This window comes from Dipodomys spectabilis, unplaced genomic scaffold (genome assembly GCF_019054845.1).
Source record: "Dipodomys spectabilis isolate Male_0828 unplaced genomic scaffold, ASM1905484v1 ptg000021l, whole genome shotgun sequence".
NCBI lineage: Eukaryota > Metazoa > Chordata > Mammalia > Rodentia > Heteromyidae > Dipodomys > Dipodomys spectabilis.
Window position 1 is genome coordinate 1404824 of NW_024870698.1, and position 23640 is coordinate 1428463.

Here is a 23640-nt window from a genome sequence, read left to right on the forward strand (position 1 = left end):
TTCTTCTCTTCACTTTAGGTAAGATATGTATTTATTCCTTTGTAATCATTTCACAGAAAAGTGGCAAGAAACTCTGACCTAGGGGGTTGGCAGTATGGCTCAGGCGGTAGAGCACCAGCCAAATGAATGAAAGCATCAGATACCAAGTTCAAGTCCAGATCTCAGACAAAACAAATTCCCCTTCCCATAGCCAGAGTATTTATTTTGTATCTGACAGAGAAACTGCAAAGTCTCTAGTACTAGGCATGCACTCCCAGAAAATAATGAATAGTGTTTGCAAAGGTGTAATTACACAAAGAGTCTTGCCTCAAACCCTGTGAATTGGCACACTGAGAAACAGCCTAAATGTCTGATAATAGCATGGGTTTTAAGTGAGCTGTGGCGCCATCTCCCAGTGGAATACAGCCAGTGAAAATGAGCTGGAAATGCATTAGTACCACAGGATGATTGCGAAATATTAGCAGAACACAGTTGATTTCTAAAGAATAGTTTCCATCATTATTCTATTTTTAAACTGTGTTTATACATTTGCATATGTACTATGTAATTTTTTTGTTTCTTTGTATGTTTTTCCTCCATGGTACAACCCTTGTCATCACTGTATTCGATTCTGGTGTCCTGTATCTTGTAAATACATTTTTCTAATTTGGGGAGGGGAAGGGAAATAACAAAATGCTGAAATAAGGATACAGGTGGACCCATTGTAACAATGAGATGTACAAGACATTATGTTGAAAATGAACTTTACAACTTTGTGGTGGGGAGGGGAGAGAAAGAGGAGGGAAGAGTTGGGAAGATGGGGAGGAAAGGGATGGTAGGGGGAAAACAAAGGAGGGGGTAACAATGCTCAATAGGAAATGGACTCATTATCTTGCTCGTGTGACTGTAACTGCTCTGTACAGTATCTTTACAATTATATATATATATATATATATATACACACACACACACACACACACACACACACACACACACACACACACACAAAAGGAGCCTAGCACTGGTAGACCTGTGCATATAATCTTAGCTACACAGGAGGCTGGGATTAGGACGATCAATGTTTAAGACCAGCCCTGGCAGAGAAGTAAATGAGACTCTGGCTCAAAACACAGAGCTGGACAGGTGGTATAAACCTATTGGCTACACCTAGCAAACAGGTAAGTTACACCCAAGCACATATTGGGCAGGAAGTGGGACCCCATCTCACCAACAGAGAGCATAAAAGAGGACTGGAGCCCTCAGTGGACAAATGGATCAAGAAACTGGTTTACACACCATGGAATTCTATGCTTCCATCTAAAGAACGATATTGCCCCATTCGTAAGGAAATGGAATGACTTGCAAAAACTTACATTAAGCAAAATAAGCCAGACCAAAGGAGACATTGATTGCATGGTTTATCTCATTTGTAATCATGAGAATGTGCCTATAAATCTACAAGTAAACACAGTGGATGATAAAAGACAAAAAAAAAATCACATTTGGGGCTGGGAAGGAGGCTCAGTGGTAGAGTGCTCACCTTGCATGCATGAGGCCCTGGGTTCGATTCCTCAACACCACATAAGCAGAAGGAAAAAAAAAGCCAGAAGTGGCGCTGTGGCTCAAGTGAGAGAGCACTAGCCTTGAGGTGAAGAGCTGAGGGACAGCGCCCAGTTCAAGCCCCACGACCGGACCTCCCCCCCCCAAAAAAAAAAATTCGCATTTGGACATGATAAATTATTATACAGGACTCTAAAACATTCACACAGTGAGACCAAAGGAGGATATTCTCAGGAGAGGATCACAAAGGCTCAATAGCTGTATGTGCATATGATCAGGTAAAATGATGTTTACTGAAATGAACTCCAAGAAATGGAAACAAGAGATTTTTTTTTTGTAGTTTTAGTTTTACTTTCTTCCCCTCTTGGTTGCTGTTTTTGACTTCTGTACTTTTTGTCCTGTATGTAAGTTTATCTGTCTTTGGGAGGGTAAGGGGGAGCAAATGCAACAGTGGTGCTCACCAGATACTATGTGGAAAATGAACTATATATCTTGGTGGGGGGTGGGGGGAAACTGGGAAGAAAAACCTGGGAGAAAAGAGGGAGGGATGACATTGTTCAAAAAGAAGTGTACTCACTACCTGACTTATGCAACTGTAACCCCTCTCTCTATATATCACCTTTATAGTAAGTAAATGAATAAAAATAAGAAAAATGGGGCTGGAGTTGTGGCTCAGAAGTAGAGATCATCTGCTTACCAAGTGCCAGTCCCTTAGTTCAACCACAGCTCCACTAAAATAATAATAGTAATGATAAATAGGTACAAGAGGACTTTATATTTCTACCCATCTGACCTTTATTTTATTTTTTTTCCTATAAAGGTCTTATTTATCTTGCACAATACTTTTTATTAAAGTTTAGGGATCGTAAGGTAATTGCTATTTTCATTGTACCGCCACAGAAATGCAGAGAAAGTAATCTAAAGAGAAACAAAACTAGGATGAAGTACGAAGGGGCATCATGGTTGCATTTTCTGATGGCATACTTGGATGTCTATTTCAGAAGATTCTTTTAACATAAAAAGTAAAAGAAAATAATACTGGTATATCTATTTTTTAACTAGTCCACCCTAATTTGCACAGGGTAGGAAATGAGTCTTGAATTGACATCATTTTACCAAGTTTTTATTAGTCCAGAACTATAAACCAGTGCGTTAGCCACAGCATGAAGTCACTTGACACCAATGCATTTGTCAGATGGTAACAGAGTTTACGAGCACCAGCATGAAAAGGCCTGGATCCGTGGCTCCTCTCCAGTGCCAACACGGACATGGAAGGACTGATGGCAAGACTTGCCCCATCTAGCCAGCACTCCAGGAAATGATCACAGAGCACTGCAAACAGTGACCAGAAACTCTAAGGGGTTGCCCACGCTCTTATGTCACCAAAGTACTCTTTTACAGGGTGATGTGTGAGACGCTGTCTTGGCTGAAAGTCAGCAAGAGAAGGCAAAGACTTGTGGTTCTATCCCACTGAGGACTCCAGATAACAAATTGGGCCCGCCATGCCTCTTTGCAGTTACTGGAATCACTCCCGAGCAACAAGCATAGGAACCCACAAAGATGTTCTGCAGAAAAAAAATCCAGAGCCGCAAGTATAACCAGCTGAGCACTTCAGAGGTCAGACTTCTGGCAAATAATAATTAGACGGCCAGCATGCAAAATGATGAAGATCTATATACTCTCAGTGACTAGCCAGAGGAAAGTATATCATTGTATATGTGAAGACCTGATTCCAGAAAAGAGTCATTTTCCATTTCTCTTGCCTTCTGCCATCCAGATAAAATGTATTTGGTCTGCTGAGAAACCATAAATTCTTCCCCAACAAGGATTTACCCTCTATTCAGTCATCTCCCATACGAAGCTGTTGGTAAACTGAACTGAATTCTCAACTATAGGAAGGGTTGATGTCAAGTCCAAGGTTTCAATATGTGAAGGAAAAAGAAATCCTGTTTCTTAGCAAATGTATGTTCCTAACCCAAACAAGGAAAGAAAATAGTTACGATCTTGCTTTTGCTTTCCAAGCTTACTTTGAATAGTAACAGAATGGAATGTGGCCAGTTTACTTTTTAAGGTACTGACCTCTAGTGGCCAGTAACAGTAATGAGTTTGCTACGGTTTTATATACACATTTAAAATCCAATTGAGGGCTAGAAAAAAAAACTTCACAGGACATCTGTCTCCACCCACTTCATATTACAGGAAAGGAAACTGAAACCCACAAAAGATGAGGACCTGGTCAATGGTTCTAAAATGGGACTTGAAACTAAGTTCTGCTGTCTTTGTTTCAGTTCATTCTGTTCCTCTTGCCTGGCACAAATCTAAGAGTTCTTTTTCCTTTCTTACCACAATTGATAACTCCTTTAAAATGACAGCACTGAATTTTCACAGTGAAATACCAGGAAACATATTTGGATAAACGTGGATAGAGGGGTTTCAACCCATGATCCATGGTAAAAGCTGAGGATGAGGGTTTTATCTTAATCTTCTTTGAATCTAGCTCTTTCTAACAGGTAGTAAATAATTATTCAGTGAATAGGTAACCTGGTGGACAGGTAAACTTTAATTTGAAATTAGACATCTAAACACCAAAAGCAATATATATGCTTCATTATTCAATTAGCAAATGACAGATCTAAGATTGGAAGCTAGCAGTTCAGTCTTGCATTGAATACTATCAATTCCTTAGAGACCTCACACTTGCCCTACTAATAATGACCTTCCAAAATTTAACAGAAGCAATTTTTTTGGTTTCTCTGAATCACTGCCCTGACTCACATGCACATTGTGTTTTCAGACTTCAAGATGAAAGTTCTGGTTCTCAAATAAGAATCCAATGGAGACTTTTTTTCTCTCTGTTCTTTCAATCACTCAACATTGTCATTGAGTGTCCTCTACCTGCCACAGATTCCTTATGTAATGAGAACCCAAGAAGAAAAACAAAATGATGTATGAACCACAAGAGGAAATCAAAAAAGAAGAAAACCTTGTTAATGACAATGGATCCTTCACCAGGGTGAGAAGTGACTTGAATTAGGAAAGAGCCCTAACAGTATGGCACACATCAATATCTTGCAAAAAGCATGAGAAAATCTCTAGATACCTTGGTAAAATCGCCCAGGTTGGCAGTAAAAACAGGGAATTTCTATATGAGAAGAGAAAAATCTCACGTCCAACATCATTCCCAACCATTGTTTTAGAGTTTATGTCCCTTCTGAGGATTGTAGCATTCTTTGCTGATACCATCATTTTGACTCCCCAAATCATTCTTCCTGTTCTTCTGTGGTTATATATAACCTACTCAGCAATTCCCCCATAGCACAGATGAGATGGTACAGGAGAAATTATACGACTTTATTATCAGAGATAAGCATCAGAACACAGAGTTGCTAAAAGCTGTTAGCTAGCCATGAAGTCACCAAGAACCCACCCTCGTGAGGTTGAGCTCCACGCCCATCCCTCCTTATCTAATCTACCTTGGAGAGGATATGGAAGTGTAGATTTTTTGAGGGGGGGGAGTTGAGGGGCTTTAACTCAGGGCCAGGGCACTGTCCCTGAGCTCTTTTTCCCCAAAGCTAGAGCTCTACCACTTTGAGCCACACATCACTTCCCGTTTTCTGGTGGTTCATTGGAGATAAGAGTTTCATGGACATTCTTGCCTGGGCTGGCTTTGAATCATAATCTTCAGAGCTCAGCCTCCTAAGTAGCTAGGATTGCAGGCATGAGCCACCAGTGCCCAGCTAGTACGTGTATAGATATTTTTAACTATATCCTCAGGAAAACTCCTCGAGTAGAGCAAAGTTCCTCAGAATTCAAGGCCAGGACATTGGACAGTCTAGTGGTAGGGATTCCTTAGCCCTCTATTTGAGGATACAAACAGCTACCCATTCACAGATAGTTTTGACTCCAGACATCTGTCTGCTCACAGTTCTGTGGACTCTTCCATGCATTTTGGAAAACATCAACAGTAGTTGAGATCAGAAGCAAGGCTGTGAAAGTTGTATGTATACCCTAGTCACTCTAAGGAAAGTAGAGACATACCTTCCAAATTTAACAGAAATCAACACATGAATGTCGATGTCTGGATAGTAACAATACATCCTCTGTGCCAATGGAAGCACTTGAGTCCTTATAGGGCTGCCTGAATTTTCATCAGGAAACCACAATTGCTGTAGTTCAGGCAGCAAAAACCTGGAATCAGGAAAGAAGCCATTTCTAAACTGAGTCTAGCAAACTACCCATTTTTACAAGTATTTTAGCACATAGTGCTTTGGAGGAAAAGCAGCACAACAGGTCACATTACATGGAAAATGATAAATGGGTTGCATACCCAGAGAACAGGAAGTATTGTGGGGTTTTGTTGTTGTTGTTGTCAGTTGTGGGGCCTGAACTCTGAGCCTGGGCGCTGTCCCTCAGCTCTTCAGCTCAAGGCTAGTACTACTCAATCACTTGAGTCACAGCACCACTTCCAGCTTTTTCTGCTTATGTGGTACTAAGGAATTAAACCCAGGGCCTCATGCATGCAAGGCAAGCACTCTACCACTGAACCATCTTCCTATCCCAGAACTGTTGTTTAATCAGAAGGAATTGTCTGCTTTTTTTTTTTTTTTTTTTTTTTTTGCTCTATTGTGCCCAGAAAGTCTCTTTGTGCATAGTTGTATTCAGTGAGGGTCCTCTGAGTAGCTTGTTCTGATCATGCAAATGGATGAAGGTGGATACATTCTCTAGGAGTGGGATATAAAAGAATTTTCTTTAGGGAAATTGAGGGGATGGGTGGAGTTTGGAGAGAAAACGATGAAAGGGTGGACGTGGATCAAGACACAATGTGCTCACAAACTGACATGTGGAATTGAAACTCCTTTGTACAACTACTTGAAGATAACAAAATGATAATAATGAAAGAGTTCAGGTGAAATGCCTTCGTAAATATATTTATTTTAAAAAAAGAGAATGAACTGTGGTATAAATTTCCTAATATCTCTTGTGGTCATTGAAGTACGTTGAATAATTGGCAAAGGAAATTTTGGAAGGGGTTGGGGGGATGAATTTAGAGACTAACTTTCTTCTGATAAAAGCCCAGCTGCCTTAAAACCTGAGCAATGAGCTAACTGAAACTGATTCACCAAGAAAGATGCTTGGTACCATAAAGAGCCATGCTGCACACAGAAAAGGAATTGATGGACTGGGGATTGGTGATCACTGTGAAAACTGCACTCAAGTGGTATGGAGATGGAAGGGTGTGGCTTACAGCTGAGATCCACCCCATCAGATGCTAAAAACAATAGAGGTACCACATTGAAAGCCCCAGAGACTCCTTCCTTCCTTCCTTTCCTTCTTCCTTCCCATCTTCCTTCCTCCCTCTCTCTCCTCATTCCTGTCTCCCTCCCTTCCCTTTCTTTGTTTTCTCTCTTTCTTTCTCCCTTCCTTCCTTCCTCTTTCTGCTGTGGGTCCTGGGACTTGAACTCAGGGCCTAGACACTGCCCCTGAACTTTTTTACTCAAAGCCAGCCCTCCCCCCAATTTGAACCAGAGCTCCACTTCTGATTTTTTTGGTAGTTAATAGGAGTTAAGAATCTCCTGGTTACTGGTTCTTCAGAGCCCAGGGCGAGACATGCCATGCATTCTGTTGGTCCAGATGTAACTGTTTTCAGTCAAGCTATGGACCAAGGACATTTTTCTGTCAAGGTCAACCAATCATATTTGCCCAGCTTAGCTTGCTTTAAATGTTAACCAATCATGTAATTTCTTTTGTAAAAGTTCCTTAAAGTTGTTTGTTCAATACTATAAAAACTGTGCTGATTCTATGCTCAGGGCCTCTTAGCGTCACCGGTTACCGTGTGCGTGGAGGACCAAGCTCGAGCTTGCAATAAACCAGCTCTTTGTTGCTTAAAAAAAAAAAAAAAGAATCTCCTAGTTCTTTGTACAACCACTTAAAGATAATAAAAAAAATTTTTTTAAAGAGCCTCCTGGATTTTCCTGCCCAAGCTGGCTTCAAACCATGATCCTCAGATCTCAGCCTCCTAAGTAGCTAGGATGACAAGAGTGAGCTACCAGAGCCTGGCAAACGCAGTGTTTTTTATCCAGCAGCTGTCACATACAAGGCTGAAGGATGGTAAAGATGACAATGATGCTGATGGTAATGATGGTGGTGCTGGTGGTGCTGGTGGTAGTGGTGGGTATGTGTGTTGGAGATACTATAACTGTCCTAAGTTGTGTGGGATGTTTAGAAGCATCCTTGGCTCTTACTCAAGAGATGTCAGTAGCATCCTCCTCTACCTACCCCCCTCCCCCCCCACACACAATTGCAACAAACAAAAATGTCCCCAGACTTTGTCAAATGGCCTGGGAGTCTCAACACTGGTTGAGAAGTGTTCATTTAAGCTAAAAGAGTGAAAGACAGAAGTTTCAGGTGTGTGGTATCTAGTAAGAGCAGCTGGACTTCTGGGTGTAGCCACGCAGCTGAGACCAACTATGGCTCCAATATCCTGGGAACCGTTTCCTGCTGTCACTGGCTCCCTGCTGCTGTCCTCTTTTCGCTGGCATTTGAACAAAGGGTTACCCTTTGAATCAAGGAAGCCCTCAAGAGTCGTGAGCAACTCAGTGGCAAACAAGCATCAAGAAGGAGATGTTGGGTCTCCTGCTAAAAGGGCAAGCGTAGTTTCAAGTGACTAATTAGACACGAAAGCCGTGTGGTGATATTTGTACGCTAAGCTGACGAAGCCGGCCCTGGCATCAAGAGGCACTGGAGTAAAGAAATGAGAAAGGAAAAGTGTTAAGAGCTAGAGCAAGGTAACCTTTTCAATGAGAAGGAAACAGGAAAAATCACTGCTCATACTCAAGCAAGCATTTCCTCTGATATGCAAGAGCCTCTGCAGTTATTTCAAATGCTGACATGAATCTCCAAAGAAAATGAAACTTGTGGGGTTTTTAATTCAATAGTTCTGACAGCTTTTTGAGAGAGCGGGCTGGCAAATTTATACGAGAAAGTGTAACTCAAAACAGGTTGGAAATCATAGTGCTGTATGAAGCAAATTAAATGCTTTAATATATACAAAATAAAATAGGCCACACAGACAATCTCTCTGAGTCAATAGGGGTTTCTATTTGCTAGAGTAACAAAGGTTTCCAATTCATGGGAATTCACGCTATATTTCCTGAGGAAAAAAATACTTAATTCAGTAAATGGGAAACAATAAAGCCCAAGTCAAAGAATATGATCTTAAAAAGTTTATGACTCAAAGGTGATTCCAACTTGAGCTTTATCTTATATTTTTCCCTTGTGACATATTTTTTATTCTTGGAGAATGAAGGAACTATAATCCTCAAGTATTATATGAAACTGAAAGAACTGAGTAAGAATGACAAATTCACCAAAAGATGAAAATGTGTTCCAGATACCCAGATGTGAAAAGTGTATGCTAGCCATTTCATCCAGCCACAAGAACCGAATATCTCAGTTCCTACCCCAGCCCCAACACTGTTGCAGAGAGCATTCTAGCATCAGCTTTTTGGGGGTATATAGCAGAACCATAGAACATGGCACGCCAAATAAGGCCACAGGGGCAAACTAATGTTAGTCAGGGATGGGTACAGGATGCTATCACGTGAATCATTTCTGTGACTTCTGGGCCATAGACAGGGTTCCTAGTTTCCTGGTACCTGATCTGGCTGTAGCTTTGGATGGGGGAATAATGGTACACTGTGTGTTTGATAAAGCTGATGGCTGGAAGAATGAGTTTACATTCGCTAGTTTGTCGATCAAAAATGGAATGAGTTAGTAGAAAATGAAGCAGACGGGGAATTGCAGACTACAGAACTTGCAGGTGGCTGGGTAGCCATACTGTAAACCCAACCCTACCTGACAAGGAAATGGAGGCGGCTAGCTACAAAAGAATGAGGAGATAAGGAAGGAATAATACGTCTTTGGTGTCTCCACCCACCAGGAAACAGAAAGGAGAGTCAGAAAGCCATCTTCAAGGATTCCAATCCTCAGTATTTAACCCAAGGCCAAGTCCTGTAATAAAGAAGGACACTGAAAGATGGCTGACATGGGCTAAACAGCCATCTTCCCTGGGCTTGTCCCTCCCAGGCTCCTTCTCTATCTCCTTCAAGCTCTCCTATCACCATTACCTAGAATCACATCTTACCTGAATTCTTCTCTTGCGAAGACCAAGGTGGTTTAGCTACCCTAAACTTTCTGGTATTCTATTTGGTATGTTGGCCAGGAAGTTAGGGGTTAAGTATGTCTTCTTCTGACTGGGCCTCATTGAACGGTACAAAAGAAGAGTCATTCATTTGTGTTGTAAGGTGGGAAAACAGAGAAGGCACATTTTGAGAGGTCGAATTGTGCAGTCTTTATTAAAAGGCCAGCGACTGCATGGTGGACGCCTGTCTCTAAGACCAGCAGTCAGCAAATACACTCAACACTGTTAGAAAACTGAGCCACGAAGGCCAGAGAAGAAAGAAAGAACAAAAACAATACCAACAAACCAGTTCCGCTCCAATCATGGTGACCAGAAAAAGAGCCAGGAAACTAGACATGAAACGGAGACACATGGCATGGTGTAAGGACCCCTGAGCTGGTCCGGGCCTAAATAGGGTCAGGTCAGGGAGCAGGGTCACAGGAAACTCCCAGTCCCAGGCACGGGACTGACAGGTTGAGTAGCCTATCAGCCAAGTGCTCACCCCTGCCTCCAGGAATTCAGGCATGCCCATCATGGGGAGGGGAGTGGGGTCAGGCTTCACCTTCCTCCACCATGAAGACAAGACTTCTACCATCCACCATGTGGCCAAGATGGCATGGGCCAGACCCCCCAAACTCCTTATTTCATTTGCTATCTCTAAGAATTAGTTATGTCTAGGAGCATGAGTGTCTCCAAGATATAGGCCCCAAATGCCAGAGCACCAAGAACACAGAAAATAACATAGTGAATGTACATATGCATGCATGCTGTGCACATGCACACACACACACACACACACACACACACACACACACAGGTGTTGTCCCTTGATCTACCCATTCCATCACTCTTCATTCTGCTTGCCTTTCTCCTGTCTCCATTAGCATTTTTAAGCCACAACATTTATATTCCACTTCAGTGACTGTAGTGGCATTCCAAAAATAAGCAGAGCTCTAACTCCTGCATTCAACCTTTCAGGGTTAGCCCAAAAACACCCCAGTGTGCCCTCCACAAAGATCTGCCCCAGTTAATCAGCCACCTGCCCCTCATATTAATGGCTTATTGGGATTTTAAATCCTCCCACCTCTGAGCATGTCTTGTGCATTACCAGAAACGACCCTACAACCCGGGGGGGCAGGTCTGCCCATTTTCCCCCACTTAAGTGCCTTTCTCTTTTTCCATAGCTTGAGTTCCTCTGCTGACTAGTCTGCTCCTGCTCTGAGACTAGCAGTAAACTGTCACTTTAAAAAGAAAAAAAAAAGGCGCTGCCTGGTGACCTTCCCTGTGAGCTGGTTGCTAAGCTGCTCAATTTGCCCAGAGACGTGGCTGTGGCTTCCAGAAGCAGCCTGAGAGTCTCCACTCAGCTCTGCCCTTCCGACTATTTCAGGAGCTTTGTCTGCAAGCCTCGCCTCTCCTCCTCCTCTCTCTTCCCTCCATCCTGGAGAACAGAATCTGCACGGTGCTTTTTGTAAAGTTCTTTAAGGTAAATCAGCTCTTAACAAAACCCCGGCTGCAGTAATGGTTTCCCATTTTCAGCTAGCGCCTAGAGTTCTGCCTCTCCCCGGGGTGCCTGGGAGCGGGCTCAATGCGTTACACACTTAGGAGCTCCGTTATCTGCATTTTTAGTTTGCGCCCTGGGGATGTGGAGCGAGCCTTACGCGGGCGGCTTTGATTTGAGCTACTTGTCTGGTTGGCAGGAGAAGTAAATCCGGTTCATGAGGATCCCTGGGTGGAAATCCTCTTCGCGGTGCATTTCCGGTCCTTTTAGTTTCCAGTTGGTGCAAGGGTGAGAAGTGCTAGTTCCAGCGGAACTTTCCTTTTCTTTTTTCTTTTTTTTTGGCATTGGATGGACAAAGGGCTCTTAACCAAAGGCTGAGGTCCAAGAATTCAGGAAAATCTACTGGCTGTGGTTTAAAACCCATTTGCCTTCTTTGCAAAGAGGTGCTACAGAAAGCTAATAAAGTCTAATGGGAAATGTAAGTCTGCATTTTTATATGCACTTTTTTTGCAGACAAATTCAGGGCCAGTAGGAAATAACCTCCTCTCTCTCTCTTTCTCTCTCTCTCTCTCTCTCACACACACACACACACACACATATACACACATATAAATATATATATATATATATATATATATATATATATATATATATATCAAACCTAGAGCTCATTTGTAAGTCATTCATTCTAACACCAGACATGCTAAAGAGGATAGAAAAGGAATTAAACCTGGGAAGATGCTGGATGTGTGCTGAGAAGACAGCTCTATAAGCAGACAGTAATAGCACAATGAGCTAAGTGCCCGAAAAGATTTAGGAAAAGGTCTAAAGAGCTTGGAGGGACAGGATTCTTTCCTGGGAGGGGCTTCTGTATGGCCTCTGTTCTGTAAATGTGCTCATTTGACAGGGCACACAGAGTGCCAGCAGGGTACCTACTTCACTCTGCAAGGGAAATATACATTGTATCTACAGGGCTAATTGGCACTGACCTTTAAACTTTCTACTTTAAGCTATGGCTAGAATGACATACAGATTTGGATAACAAATCACAGAAGGGATGTGGCCCCTCCTGATATTTCTGAGCTTCCAGAAAGATGGGTAGAAAATTTCTTTCAGGGTTGCAGGAGAAAATACCCAAGGACTGCAGGACAGGATGTTTCACAGCACTATAGATGGACAAAGACTCACAAGTGAGCTGAGCATGGCTGGAGAAGGGGGGAGGGTATATGGCTGGGGAAGGGGGGAGGGTATATGGGTTGAAGTGGCCAGGGATTGGATGTGAAGTGGAAGTGGGAAATGTAGGCTTGGCGATCCCTAAGGAAAATCTACTGGCTGTGGTTTAAAACCCATATGGCTCATATGGCTTATAGCTCTTCTCTGCACCCTAACAAGCTCTTTTCTCTTCTTTACATCTTTCTCCAGATGCTTCCCGCCCTTGCCAATTCTAAGTACTATAAACTGGTAATACAATCTACTACCACAAGAGGCACTCTACTACACAATTTCTTTTATATGATCTATCTAATCATAGTTTTACAGAGAAGCGGCAGCATTGTTCCACGATCTCTGGCAGATGAGTGAGTGGAGCCGGAATTTGAACCAAGGTCTATGTAATAGTTTTTACAAAGTCCTCACTCTTGCTATAAACCCATGATTTCACTGTAACGATTCTATTCATTTTAGGTAGCTGTGGGTAAGATGCATTGCCTTATAAGATTGCCTCTTTCCTATATCTTCATTCTTCTTTCTCTGCATCCTGCATCATAGATCCCTAGATATAGTTCTCATCAGCTGCTGAACCTTAGGAATAGTCCATTTGGTCAAAAGTTTCCATACATTTCTTGAATAACCTAAGTTATTCTTAGGTTATTAGTCTAAGTGTGTGTCACTGGTACAATGCTTCACAATACTCCATTGGAGGTATTTCCAGAATATTAGACTAGAATAGGGTAATTTCTGATAATCGTGCAAAGGCAAGACTAAAGAGCGAGACTGACAGACAGCAGGGAATGGAGGAGGCGTTTAGAATGATAGAACCTTGAGGTCAATTTCTGAATATGACATATACCTTGTACAACCTGAGGCAAACCACATAAGTGGGAGTCTCGATTTCTTCCTGTATAAACTAAAATATGGAGTCATTGTAGGGGGCGAAGGAGGACATCTACCTCAAGATAGCACAAAATAAGTATGCAGTAAACCATGGCCCCTACTTTCCTAGCAGTCGCTAGGAACGCATTAGCATGTACCCAGTACAAGTGATGCTACAAGCAGTGTATTAAAGTGGGGGTGATGTTGATTTATCTTTTCTAAGCAACAGCATTCCTAAGAAAAATGGATTTGGGTGTCATTGGATTTCCTTAGAAACGTATTCAAAGATGACGGTCAGAAAAGGATGAGGAGAGGAAGTCAACCCCTTTCTATTTTTCATGTTCTACTTCTATTTTTTTCTTCCATGGTTGATTTTTTATGGAGAATCTTTCTTTTTACTTAATAAAATATTTCACATCCCAGCCAGGCACAGGTGGCTCATTCCTATAATCCTAGCTATTCGGGAGGTTGAGATCTGAGGATCACGGTTCAAAGCCAGCCTGGGCAGGAAAGTCTGTGAGATTTTTATTTCCAGTAAACCACTAGAAAACCAGAAGTGGCATTATAGCTCAAGTGGTAGAGCTTCGCCTTGAGCTGAAGAGCTGAGGGATAGCACCCAAGCCCAGAGTTCAAGCCCCACAACCGACTATATATATATATATATGTATATATATATATATACATATATACATATATACATATATATATATACATATATACATATATATATATATATATATATATATATCACATCTTTTCTTTTTCCAGGTCATCACTATCAGAGTTCTTTATCAGACAGCATTGTGTTCTTTCACTCCTGGCTGTCTCTAGAATATCTTTTCAGTTCTTTATCTTCTGATATGCTTTCCTCATTTCCTCTCTACATTTCTGTAGCTGGTGAGGAGTTGATACAGAAGATCCTTTATTTCTGTGCAGCTGCTAGCTCCCCCTGAAGGGCAGGAGGACCCTGAACGAGCTGCCCGATGACCAAGGCAGAGCTAACATTTGAAATCCATGGCATTAAGGACACTTTATGATTTGCAACTTGTGTGTAGTATTTTTCTACTTGATCTCTCAATCCTAACCTCAGACCTCAGAGGACAACAAAGCTTTAAAGGAAAGGGTCCAAATGTGGCCATCAAGACAGAAACAAGCCAGGTACCAGTGGCATATGCCTATAGTTCTAACTATCAGGAAAGCAGACATCTGAGGATCACAGTTTGAAGCCAGCCCAGGCAGGAAAGTTTGTGAGACTCTGATCTCTAATTATTTACACACACACACACATACACATACACACACACACACACACACACACACACACACAAATCCAGAAGTGGCTCAAGTGATAGAGTGCTAGCAAAAGTTGTGTTGAGCAAAAACGTTCAGGGACAATGAATGGCCAGGCCCTGAGTTCAAGCCTAAGACAGATACCCTGCAACCCTTCCCCAATAAAAAGACAGAAGCAGCAGCTGAGTGCCAGTAGCTCATGCCTGTAATCCTAGATATCAAGGAGGCTGAGATCTAAGGGTCACTGTTCAAAGCCAGCCTGGGCAGGAAAGTCTATGAGATGCTCCAATAAACCACCAGAGAACTGGAAGTGGTGCTATGGCTCAAGTGGTAGAGCACTAGCCTTGAGCTGAAGAGCTCAGGGACAGAGCCCAGACCCAGAGTTCAAGCACCGAGATGGACAAAAAAAAAAGGCAGAAGCAGTAAGCAGTGAGAATATCTACTGTGTTCCAGTACCCCATGACCCAAGACTCTGGGAAGAAAACGTGGATAAAATACTGTTCCTGCCCCCTTACAGAGGGACTTTTTCTAATGGTGGACAGGCAAGCACATACACTGATCCGTGTTAAGTACTGCAGAAAGATCTTAAGGCACTCTGGGAGTTGTTAGAGAACTCTCAGAGAACAGAGGTGAGAAGTTATCATTGTATTGAGAGTCCTTGTGGAAGACTTCTCTGAGAAAAGGAAATTCCAGCAGAGACCTTAAGGAAATGAGAGCGAGAGGGAGAGCGGGGGAGGGAGGAATCGCTGTGCAAGTTATAAAACACAGATCCTAGGCCAAAGGGACAGAGAGTCCAAGGCCCTGGAGCAAGCCCGTGCAAATGTACAATCATGGAGGGACTTGGAAAATCCTGACATCACTGATAGATTTTGAGTCATTGAAAGACATGATCATATTGATCATGGTTTTCCAACCACTCACTCTGGCTTCAACATACAGGATGCTGTAGCAAGGCAGTGTGGGAAACAGAAAAAAAAATGGAGAGGAAGCTGTAGCTATCTGTGTGGTATGAAAGAAGACATGTGAATGGGAGGCATGGCTCAAGTGATAGAGCACCAGTTGTGACCAAGAAAACTGAATGTGAGCTCAAGGTCCTGAATTCAAACTCTGCTACCAGCACAAAAAAAAAACCTAATTAATTAATTGGGGGTGTTAGAAGTGTCTGGATCTGAATATAATTTGTAGTCAAAGCTGGCAGTGTTCTGATTGATTGGGGCCAACAGTCTCCAGAGAGACAGAACCAATAGGATACATATGTAAACATATGAGAGATTTATTAGGGAGCTAGCTCATGGGATGATGGTCTCTTTGGTGCCCCACAACAGACTATCTATAGGCTGGAGACTTTGGAAAGCTGGTCCAACTCACAAGGTCTCAGGCCCAGGGGAGTTCATGGTGTAACCCTAGGGGCTGCTGGACTAAGTCCTAGAGTCCAAAGGCCAGAGAGCCTGGACTTGAGGACAGGATTATATCCGAGCTCTTAGAGGTTGGAAGAAGAGACTGACTCACCTTCCATATTGTTTTCTCTGGTGGCTGGCTGTGTAGATGGTTCTCCCACTATGAGAAAGGGTCTTCTCCCACCCCACCCCACTCAGACTCACATACTAACCAAAGTATTGCTGTCCCAAGTCCCTAGGTATTCCTTAATCCAGTCAAGTGACACCTAAAATTAACCATGTCAGACAGACACGGTGTGGCTAGAAAGAGTGGGAGAATAGATGAGGAGACCTTAGGTTTCTGGCCTGGGCAGAACAGATTTCTGTTTGTTGATAGGAAAATTGTAACACAAGCAGACTTGAGGATAGAAGTAGAACTTTCATTTCAGGCTCATTAAGCCAAGCGAAGGTGTCCCTCACACAGCCCACATTGAGGTCTGCCATTCTAGGGAGATGCTTGGACTCAGGCTATCCTTTGAGGAATATACATATCTATCTATCTATCTATCTATCTATCTATCTACCTATCTACCTATCTACCTATATCTGTATCTATATAGCTATATGTATCTATATAGGATTAAGAACTGCCTTTCAGTATGGAGTTAGAGATGAAAGAAAACAGCAGCAAAGGCATTCAAGAAGCAGCCAGTGGTTGAAGGAAATCAGGAATGAACTGGACCCAGAAGTCAAGTGAAGTAAAGAGAGAGAGAGAGAGAGAGAGAGAGAGAGAGAGAGAGAGAGAGAGAGAGGAGTGTGTGTGTGAGAGAGAGAGAGAGAGAGAGAGAGAGTGTGTGTGTGTGTGTGTGAGTGTGTGTGTGTGAGTGTGTGTGTGTGTGTGTGTGTGTGTGTGTGTGTGTGTGTGTGTGTGTGTGTGTGTGTGTGTGTGTGTGTGTGTGTGTGTGTGTGTGTGTGTGTGTGTGTGTGTGTGTGTGTGTGTGTGTGTGTGTGTGTGTGTGTGTGTGTCCATCCTGGGGACTTGGATACTGTCCTTGAACTATTTTGCTCAAGGCTAGTGTTCTACCACTTGAGCCACAGCTCCACTTCTGGTTTTTTGTTGGTCAACTGAAGATACATGTCTTACAGACTTTGCTACCTGGGGTGACTTCAAACCCAAACCTTCATTTCTCAGCTTCTTTAATATCTAGCATTACTGGTGTGAGCCACTGGCACCCAGCTTCAATTGAAGTATTTCTAAAGGAAAGGATAGATTTCCCTCATTGCTAAGTATTTCGTATGAGATCCAGCAGGTGAGGACTGAGAATTGAGCCTAAGACGCATCAATGCAAAGGTCATGGTCATTGAGAGATGCTGGCAAGAGCAATGGCAGAAAGTGCTAGAAAGAAAGGGTATATACTCAGAGATTTTCCTATAAAGATTGAAAATGTTAGCAACAGCTAAAAAAGAAGTGAAGTGTTTAAGGACTAATTCTAGCTTTTCTAAATACTAGTGGAAATGAGCCAATAGAACAGGGAGAAATGATTGCACAGGTGAAAGAGAGAAAGTGTGAAGCCAACTTCCCAAAGGAGGGAAATGTTGGGGCCTGCTGACCTGCAGAGGAACTGGCTGCAGCAAAGCAGAGACAACTCCTGGAAGATGCCACGAGGTGGGTGAGGTGAGGAGGATCTGGGCATCTCCCTGGCTTTGTCTGTTTGTTCAGTAAAATGAGAATTAAGATCAAGAGCAGACTGAGAAAGGGCAGAAAGGTGGAAGATGGTGGAAGCGTAGAAGCTATAAAATTCTCCACTTGAGCTGGATTCCAACTAAGAATGTGAACAGTAAAGCCAGGTTGCTGAGGATTGAGGCATCTTACAACCTTCTTTCTTCCTGCAAATTCTGGGGTCTGAGGATTCCTGGTGAACTGGAGAAAGTCTTCTCAGCTTAAATGCTTGCATAACCATCAGTCACCAATGGTAAGAAGAACAATATTTCTGTGGTTTCAAAATGCATGACATCTTTGTTCTTTCTTTGTCAAGGGCCTATCCTAGCCAAAATGAATCCCAGAGAAGAAAAAGTAAAGATAATTACAGAGGTAAGTGTTTGCTTGAGACACTCTATGGAATATATTTGTGGATGAAGAAGTAAGGGCTACCAACAAGCATTTACCACATATTGAAAGGAAAGGAAAATGTGTATTGAAGTGAAAACTTGTAACAAATTAAAATTTGACAGGCATTGGTGGATCAAAAGGTAATTCATGAATCCAGTAGCCTTTGGACCAGAAGAGGTTTACAGGGCTTCACTCTCACGCAGTATTTAAGGGTGGAAAACAGAAGTGACGTATAGGAACAACTTGATTGGCTGCTGCCCAGGGTGTTGTATTCAAATGTTGCTTCATCAGTCTGTGGCCTGTGATTGGCTAAGCTTGGTTGCGTTGATTGTTGAGGCTCAGCTCTTTGTCACAAAAGTTACTTTCAAATAAACATCCAGTTAGTTTTCATACCAAGTTCGGGTACAGATTGTTAAGTAAATACTTGAAGCACTTACCTCAGGCCAAAGTTTAGATTAATTTAGCACACAGCAACTGCATGTGTGGTCAGGGTAATCTTTCAGATAGACAGAGGAGATAGATAATGAAGGGCTTGTAGGAACCCCAGAGGTCTTACCTCTACTGATTTCCCTGAACTGTCACCATGTCATGAATTGCAACACAGCAGCCCTCACTCATACTCCGCTGCTGGGCCTAGCTCTGCCTGAAGCATCTTGATTTCATTTTTTTAAGTAACAATTGTGGATTATAATGCTAATGAAATCTGTCCCTGGAGTCTTGCAATTTCTGATTCATGTTATATATAACAGCCTTAAATCACTTCCCAGAGCAGAGGAAGTTAATGGAAGTTATGGGTCTACCTCCTGGAGAATGCAATCACTAAGCAGCAAGAGTTTTTCTGGGGATCCTTACAAGTCCACTGGGACACAAAGGCAGACATTGTCCAGTTTCCGATGTAGTGCTTTAGAGAGCCCCAGAGAATGCCTCAGAAAACCATCAGCTTAAGCAAGATCTCAAGAACAAAACCACACAATCTCTTTATCCACGGGACAGATGTTCTGTGTCTCTAGCCTCTGGGAATCTAGCAATAAAGAAAAGCCCGTGTCTTCATGGAGTCTACATTCCATCTGACTGGAAGTCCTGCTTGGCAGCTTTCTATTGATTCAAGATGAGAACATTAAAAAACAAAAGATGGCATGTTGACTCTAGTCCATTCTATGTCAGTAGAATTTAGGAATCATACTTATCATTAGAACCATTTATAATGAAATTCAACTATGTAGCAGATTCAAGTAAAGGAGGCCTGAGTAAGCAGAGGCCTGGACTCAGAGCATGAACCAGAGGCACATTGCCACAGACTGGAAGTCTCTCTCCCTCCTTTCCCTATCCTCTTCCTCTCACTCGCTTGAAACAATCTTATATAGTCCAGGCCAACCAGGAACTCAATCCTCCTACCTCAGCATCCCAAGTGCAGGGACTATAGCTGTGTACCATCATACCCAGCTACTTTACAGTTTCTGTTCATCCAAAAATGCTGATACCCCAGTTTATAAAAGTCTGAGGTTAGAAAACTTGAAAGCTGAAATACTTTTAGACTTTTGAACTCTTGAGATTTGATTCTAAAGCATTTGAATGCATAATGTACAACAAGGAAAAGATGTTTGTAGTTTTCCCTTCTCAAAAAGATCTTCCGAAATTTAGCTGGACACCTGGACAGAGAATGAGACCGTAAACCTAGTTACTCAAGAGGCTGAGATCTGAGGATCATGGTTCAGAGCTAGCCCTAGCATGAAAGTCCATGAGACTCTCATCTCCAATTAACTACCAGAAAAGCCACAAGTAGATGTGTGGCTCAAATAGTAGGGTGCTAGCCTTGAGCAAAACGGCTCAGAGACAGTGCTGCCCGGCCCCTAAGTTCAAGCCCAGGACAGGGGTGTGCGCGCGCACACACACATGTGCACGCATACACATCTACCAAAATTCATACTAAATTTAAATTCTTTCGGTGATCTAATGTAGCCTATTTTCCAATGTAGTATATATTTCCCTCCGGCTGGTCAGATTGCCTCCAAAGTCTGCCCTTTGTCCTGGCTCATCATCTGACCTGCCTGGCAGATCCTTGGTGATCTTCCTCAGAATGTGACTTTTGAGAGGGGGAAGTATATTGTATTTTCCTCCTGGACCTAGAACTCAATATGTGCTCCATAAACGTAGTAACCATGAACAAGGACTGGCAACAATAGCAGCTCCAAGATCATTTCACATGGGATGCTACACTGTAAAGTCACGTATTCACACCGTGTCTGTTTTAAGAGGAGCGTCAGTGAGAGCCACTCACGTGTATCTTGCCTCAAGATCCAGATCAATGCCTGAAAGTCACCTCTTCCCTTTTCAGGAGTTCACTGAAAATGAGGAGGATGCAGACCTGGGAAGGCAGAAGAAGAATTCAAAGGCCCAAAGACGACAAAGAAAGAAACAGGTATGAAGGGAAGAGAAACTGTGTCTGTCTGCGTTGTGTGTCTTTGCTTAATGACCTGCCAGCACCGTCAGTGACCACACGGAATCTGACACAGAAAAAAAAAAGCATCTTCCTTTGGATACCAATTTTTAGTCTGCTTTGGAGAACTATGAGGCAGGCTTGCAGCCTGGCTGTCCCTGTGAGCACGTCCAGATGGTACTCATACCAAGGCTCAAACCCATGCTTCTTTTTCCTCTTAAGTTTTCTTCTATCTCCTGAGCCAAGTCTGGAGAAGATGGCTAGTGATGTCACTGACAGCTATAAATGAGGGCAGGCAGTAGATGGCAGTGCAGGATTACAAATGTTAGAGAACTCCCTCTCTTGCTCCAAAGCCTGAATTCCTTGTTAGACTGAGCCAGAAACCAACAGTCCCTGTTCCTCCCCCACACCTCTTCGCAGAAGTTCCCTTCCCAGGCTAGAGCATCTCCCGCAAGGTAAACCCTTTCCAAGCAAATCAATTCTCTTAGTAGCAGCTGCTGCCCTCGGAGAAGGGGAGCAGAGGAGGGGGGTGTGCAGAATGAGGGGCTAGGCAGGCATGACTGAGATGCCAGCCAGGGAGGGAAAGGGAACGCCATTTTGAGGCAGCAGTCACATGACGGGGCTGCTCCTCGTGCAGTGCATCCTCCCGCAAGCCGAACAGAGAAGCTGACTGCCCTGCAGACCCACTCGGGCTGGGGTGGGGCAGGGACCTGCTAGCCAGGCCACGTGGGCCAGTGTCTGGCCACTCCCGGGAATCTGAGAGACTCACCGCTGGCCGTGCCTGAGCTTTTACCTCTTCCCTGCTGGTCACCTCCTACTCTAGAGCCCTGGGCAGAGAAGAGTTAGGTGGCTAAGGAAAAGGATGCAAGACTTCAGGTCCAGATACACCCGCACAGCGAGCTGCAGGTGACCAGAGCTAAGGCTGCTGTAAATCCTGGATGGAATGGGGGGGGGGGGGGGGGATTGACACTGCTGTTTCATTAGACTGCTTTCCACTTTTATAGACATCCTCCCTTTCACTGAACCTGTACTAGAACCCTGATCCCCAGCCATGGCTATATGTGAATTCTAGTCAAAATCTCTGGGTGTGTCCTAGATTCTTTTATAGAGGAGAAGGTAATTCATAAAGAAGTGAAATTCTCACCCTTAGTCCATAGTCCGTCTGAGTTGATGACAAGTTTTCAGCTGTCTGGTTCGCAAAGGCATCGTTGCCAACTTTGCCTCCTTGGCTTCCTCCCCCGAGACTTGGGGGGAAGATTCAAGAAGCTCTTCCTGGGGACTCCAAAATTGTGAAAATAATGTTTGTCCCTGATTAGACAGCAAGTTTCTAAAAGATGCTTCCAATATGTCTAGGAGTGCATAATAAAGTACGGCCTTATGGTGTTCTGCAGAGATCAATGCAATACATGTTACCAAGGAAAAGTGAAGATAATGATCTTATTCGGGGATGTCAATAATGTTTGAAAATTTACTAGACTGCCAAGGTGGGCAGTCCTTCCCTAGCGCAGGGCCATTATGACTCATGCCACAGGAACATCGCTGCCCCAGGTCTAAGATCCATCCCTTCACGGGTGACCTGGCTCATCCTGACTGAAGATCTAAGGTGAGCTAAAACTCAGGGTGTCTCTGAACCCTCTGCTCTTCCTGTCCATAGCCTCCAACCACCGACCCTGAGGAAATGGTATCTGAAAAATCTCACAACGGCTCCCAGCAGGAGCCTGCACAGGAAGAGCCCGAGACGCATCTTCTGGGCATGACAGCCAAGCGGGGCCCTCGAAGTAAGTATCTCTTTGGTTCTGATCAGATCAGACTTCAAATTGATACTTGGCTCAGCAAGGGAATTATGAGCTTTCTCTTAGGGGTATTACGTTTAATGCATAGTTCTGGCTGCTGAACCCCACTTTGTTACAATCCTCATTGCTAGGGTAGCAATTGTGTAGATGTGGCACAGCTTCGAGACACTTTCTATAACCAGGGAAGTGAGGCAGAATGAATTGAACTAGAAATGGTGCTGAGAAAGCCTGGTGCCAGTGGCTCACACCTGTAATCCTAGCTATGCAGGAGGCTTAGATCGGAGGATCCTGGCCAGCCCAGGCAGACAAATCAGACAGACTCCAATTAACCAGAAAAAATCCCTTGGCAAAAGAGTAGCTCAAGTGGTAGAGCACCAGCCTTGAATGAAAAAGCTAAGGGAAACTGTGAGGCCCTGAGTTCAAGCCCCATTACTGACACAAAATAATGATTACTATAATAATAATAAACAATAACGATAGTGGTGTTGATAATCCAGTATGTAGAAATTACAAGGAAGACAATATCATTAGGGGGAATGGGGCGGGACTTGAACTGGATGTTGGGAGAATGGGTGCAGTTTCTGAGATTCTCTGTGACTGTGTCTCTTAGGCCACCTTCCAAGAAACTTAGCCTATACTTTATAGCATTTGTGTTTCCCCAGCACATGAACCATTATTATTTGCTCATTATAGGGAAAACCACTGCCCACATTAGGGCTTCTCATGAGAAGAAAGATAAATGTAAGTCGAGAAATATCTTAGATTTTTCAGTTGTTAGGTAATTGTTACACTATTTCACTGTGGCAGAGCTGGGAAATAAAATAACTGTGGAAAATTTAAGGGCTTTGGAAACAAGTTGATCTGATGTCCAACCCTAAGAAAAATGTGGCTCTCATCAAAAGACCACAATTCAATGAGAGCTACAGGGAATCGGGAGAAACAGAACCAAAATTTATCCCATATAATTGTTCCTTCCTCTAAATACTCAGAATTCTTCATTATTAGGGTCAGCTCAGGCTACCATGACTAAGTATAGAAACTGAACAATTTAAACAATCAGAATTTACTTCCTCATAGTTCCAGAGGCTGGAAGTCTGAGCTCTTGGTACCAGCATCAGCCAGTTTCTAGTGAGGACCTTCTTCCTGGCTTTTAGGCAACTGCCATCTTGCTCCATGCTCATGTGACCTGTTCACAATTGCTCCAGGAACTGCAGTCACTCTGGTAGTAGTTCTTCTAAGGATACTATTCTTAATATATTAAGGCCTCCACCCTTATGATCTCATTTGCTCTTAATGACCTCCTGTAGGATTTATCTCCAAATATAGT

General features: G+C 43.1%; 1 protein-coding gene across 1 annotated transcript in view; it reads left to right on the forward strand.

Moving 5' to 3' along the window:
- The first annotated feature begins 11135 nt into the window (after positions 1–11135).
- The window catches only part of Cc2d2a (coiled-coil and C2 domain containing 2A), an 80916-nt gene continuing 68411 nt past the window's right edge, over positions 11136–23640 (forward strand). The window contains exons 1-4 of the mRNA XM_042674812.1: positions 11136–11201; positions 18010–18065; positions 20419–20502; positions 22175–22298. Of these exons, the coding sequence (XP_042530746.1) occupies positions 18027–18065; positions 20419–20502; positions 22175–22298 (247 nt within the window). The 5' untranslated portion in view covers positions 11136–11201; positions 18010–18026. The remainder of the gene's footprint in view (positions 11202–18009; positions 18066–20418; positions 20503–22174; positions 22299–23640) is intronic.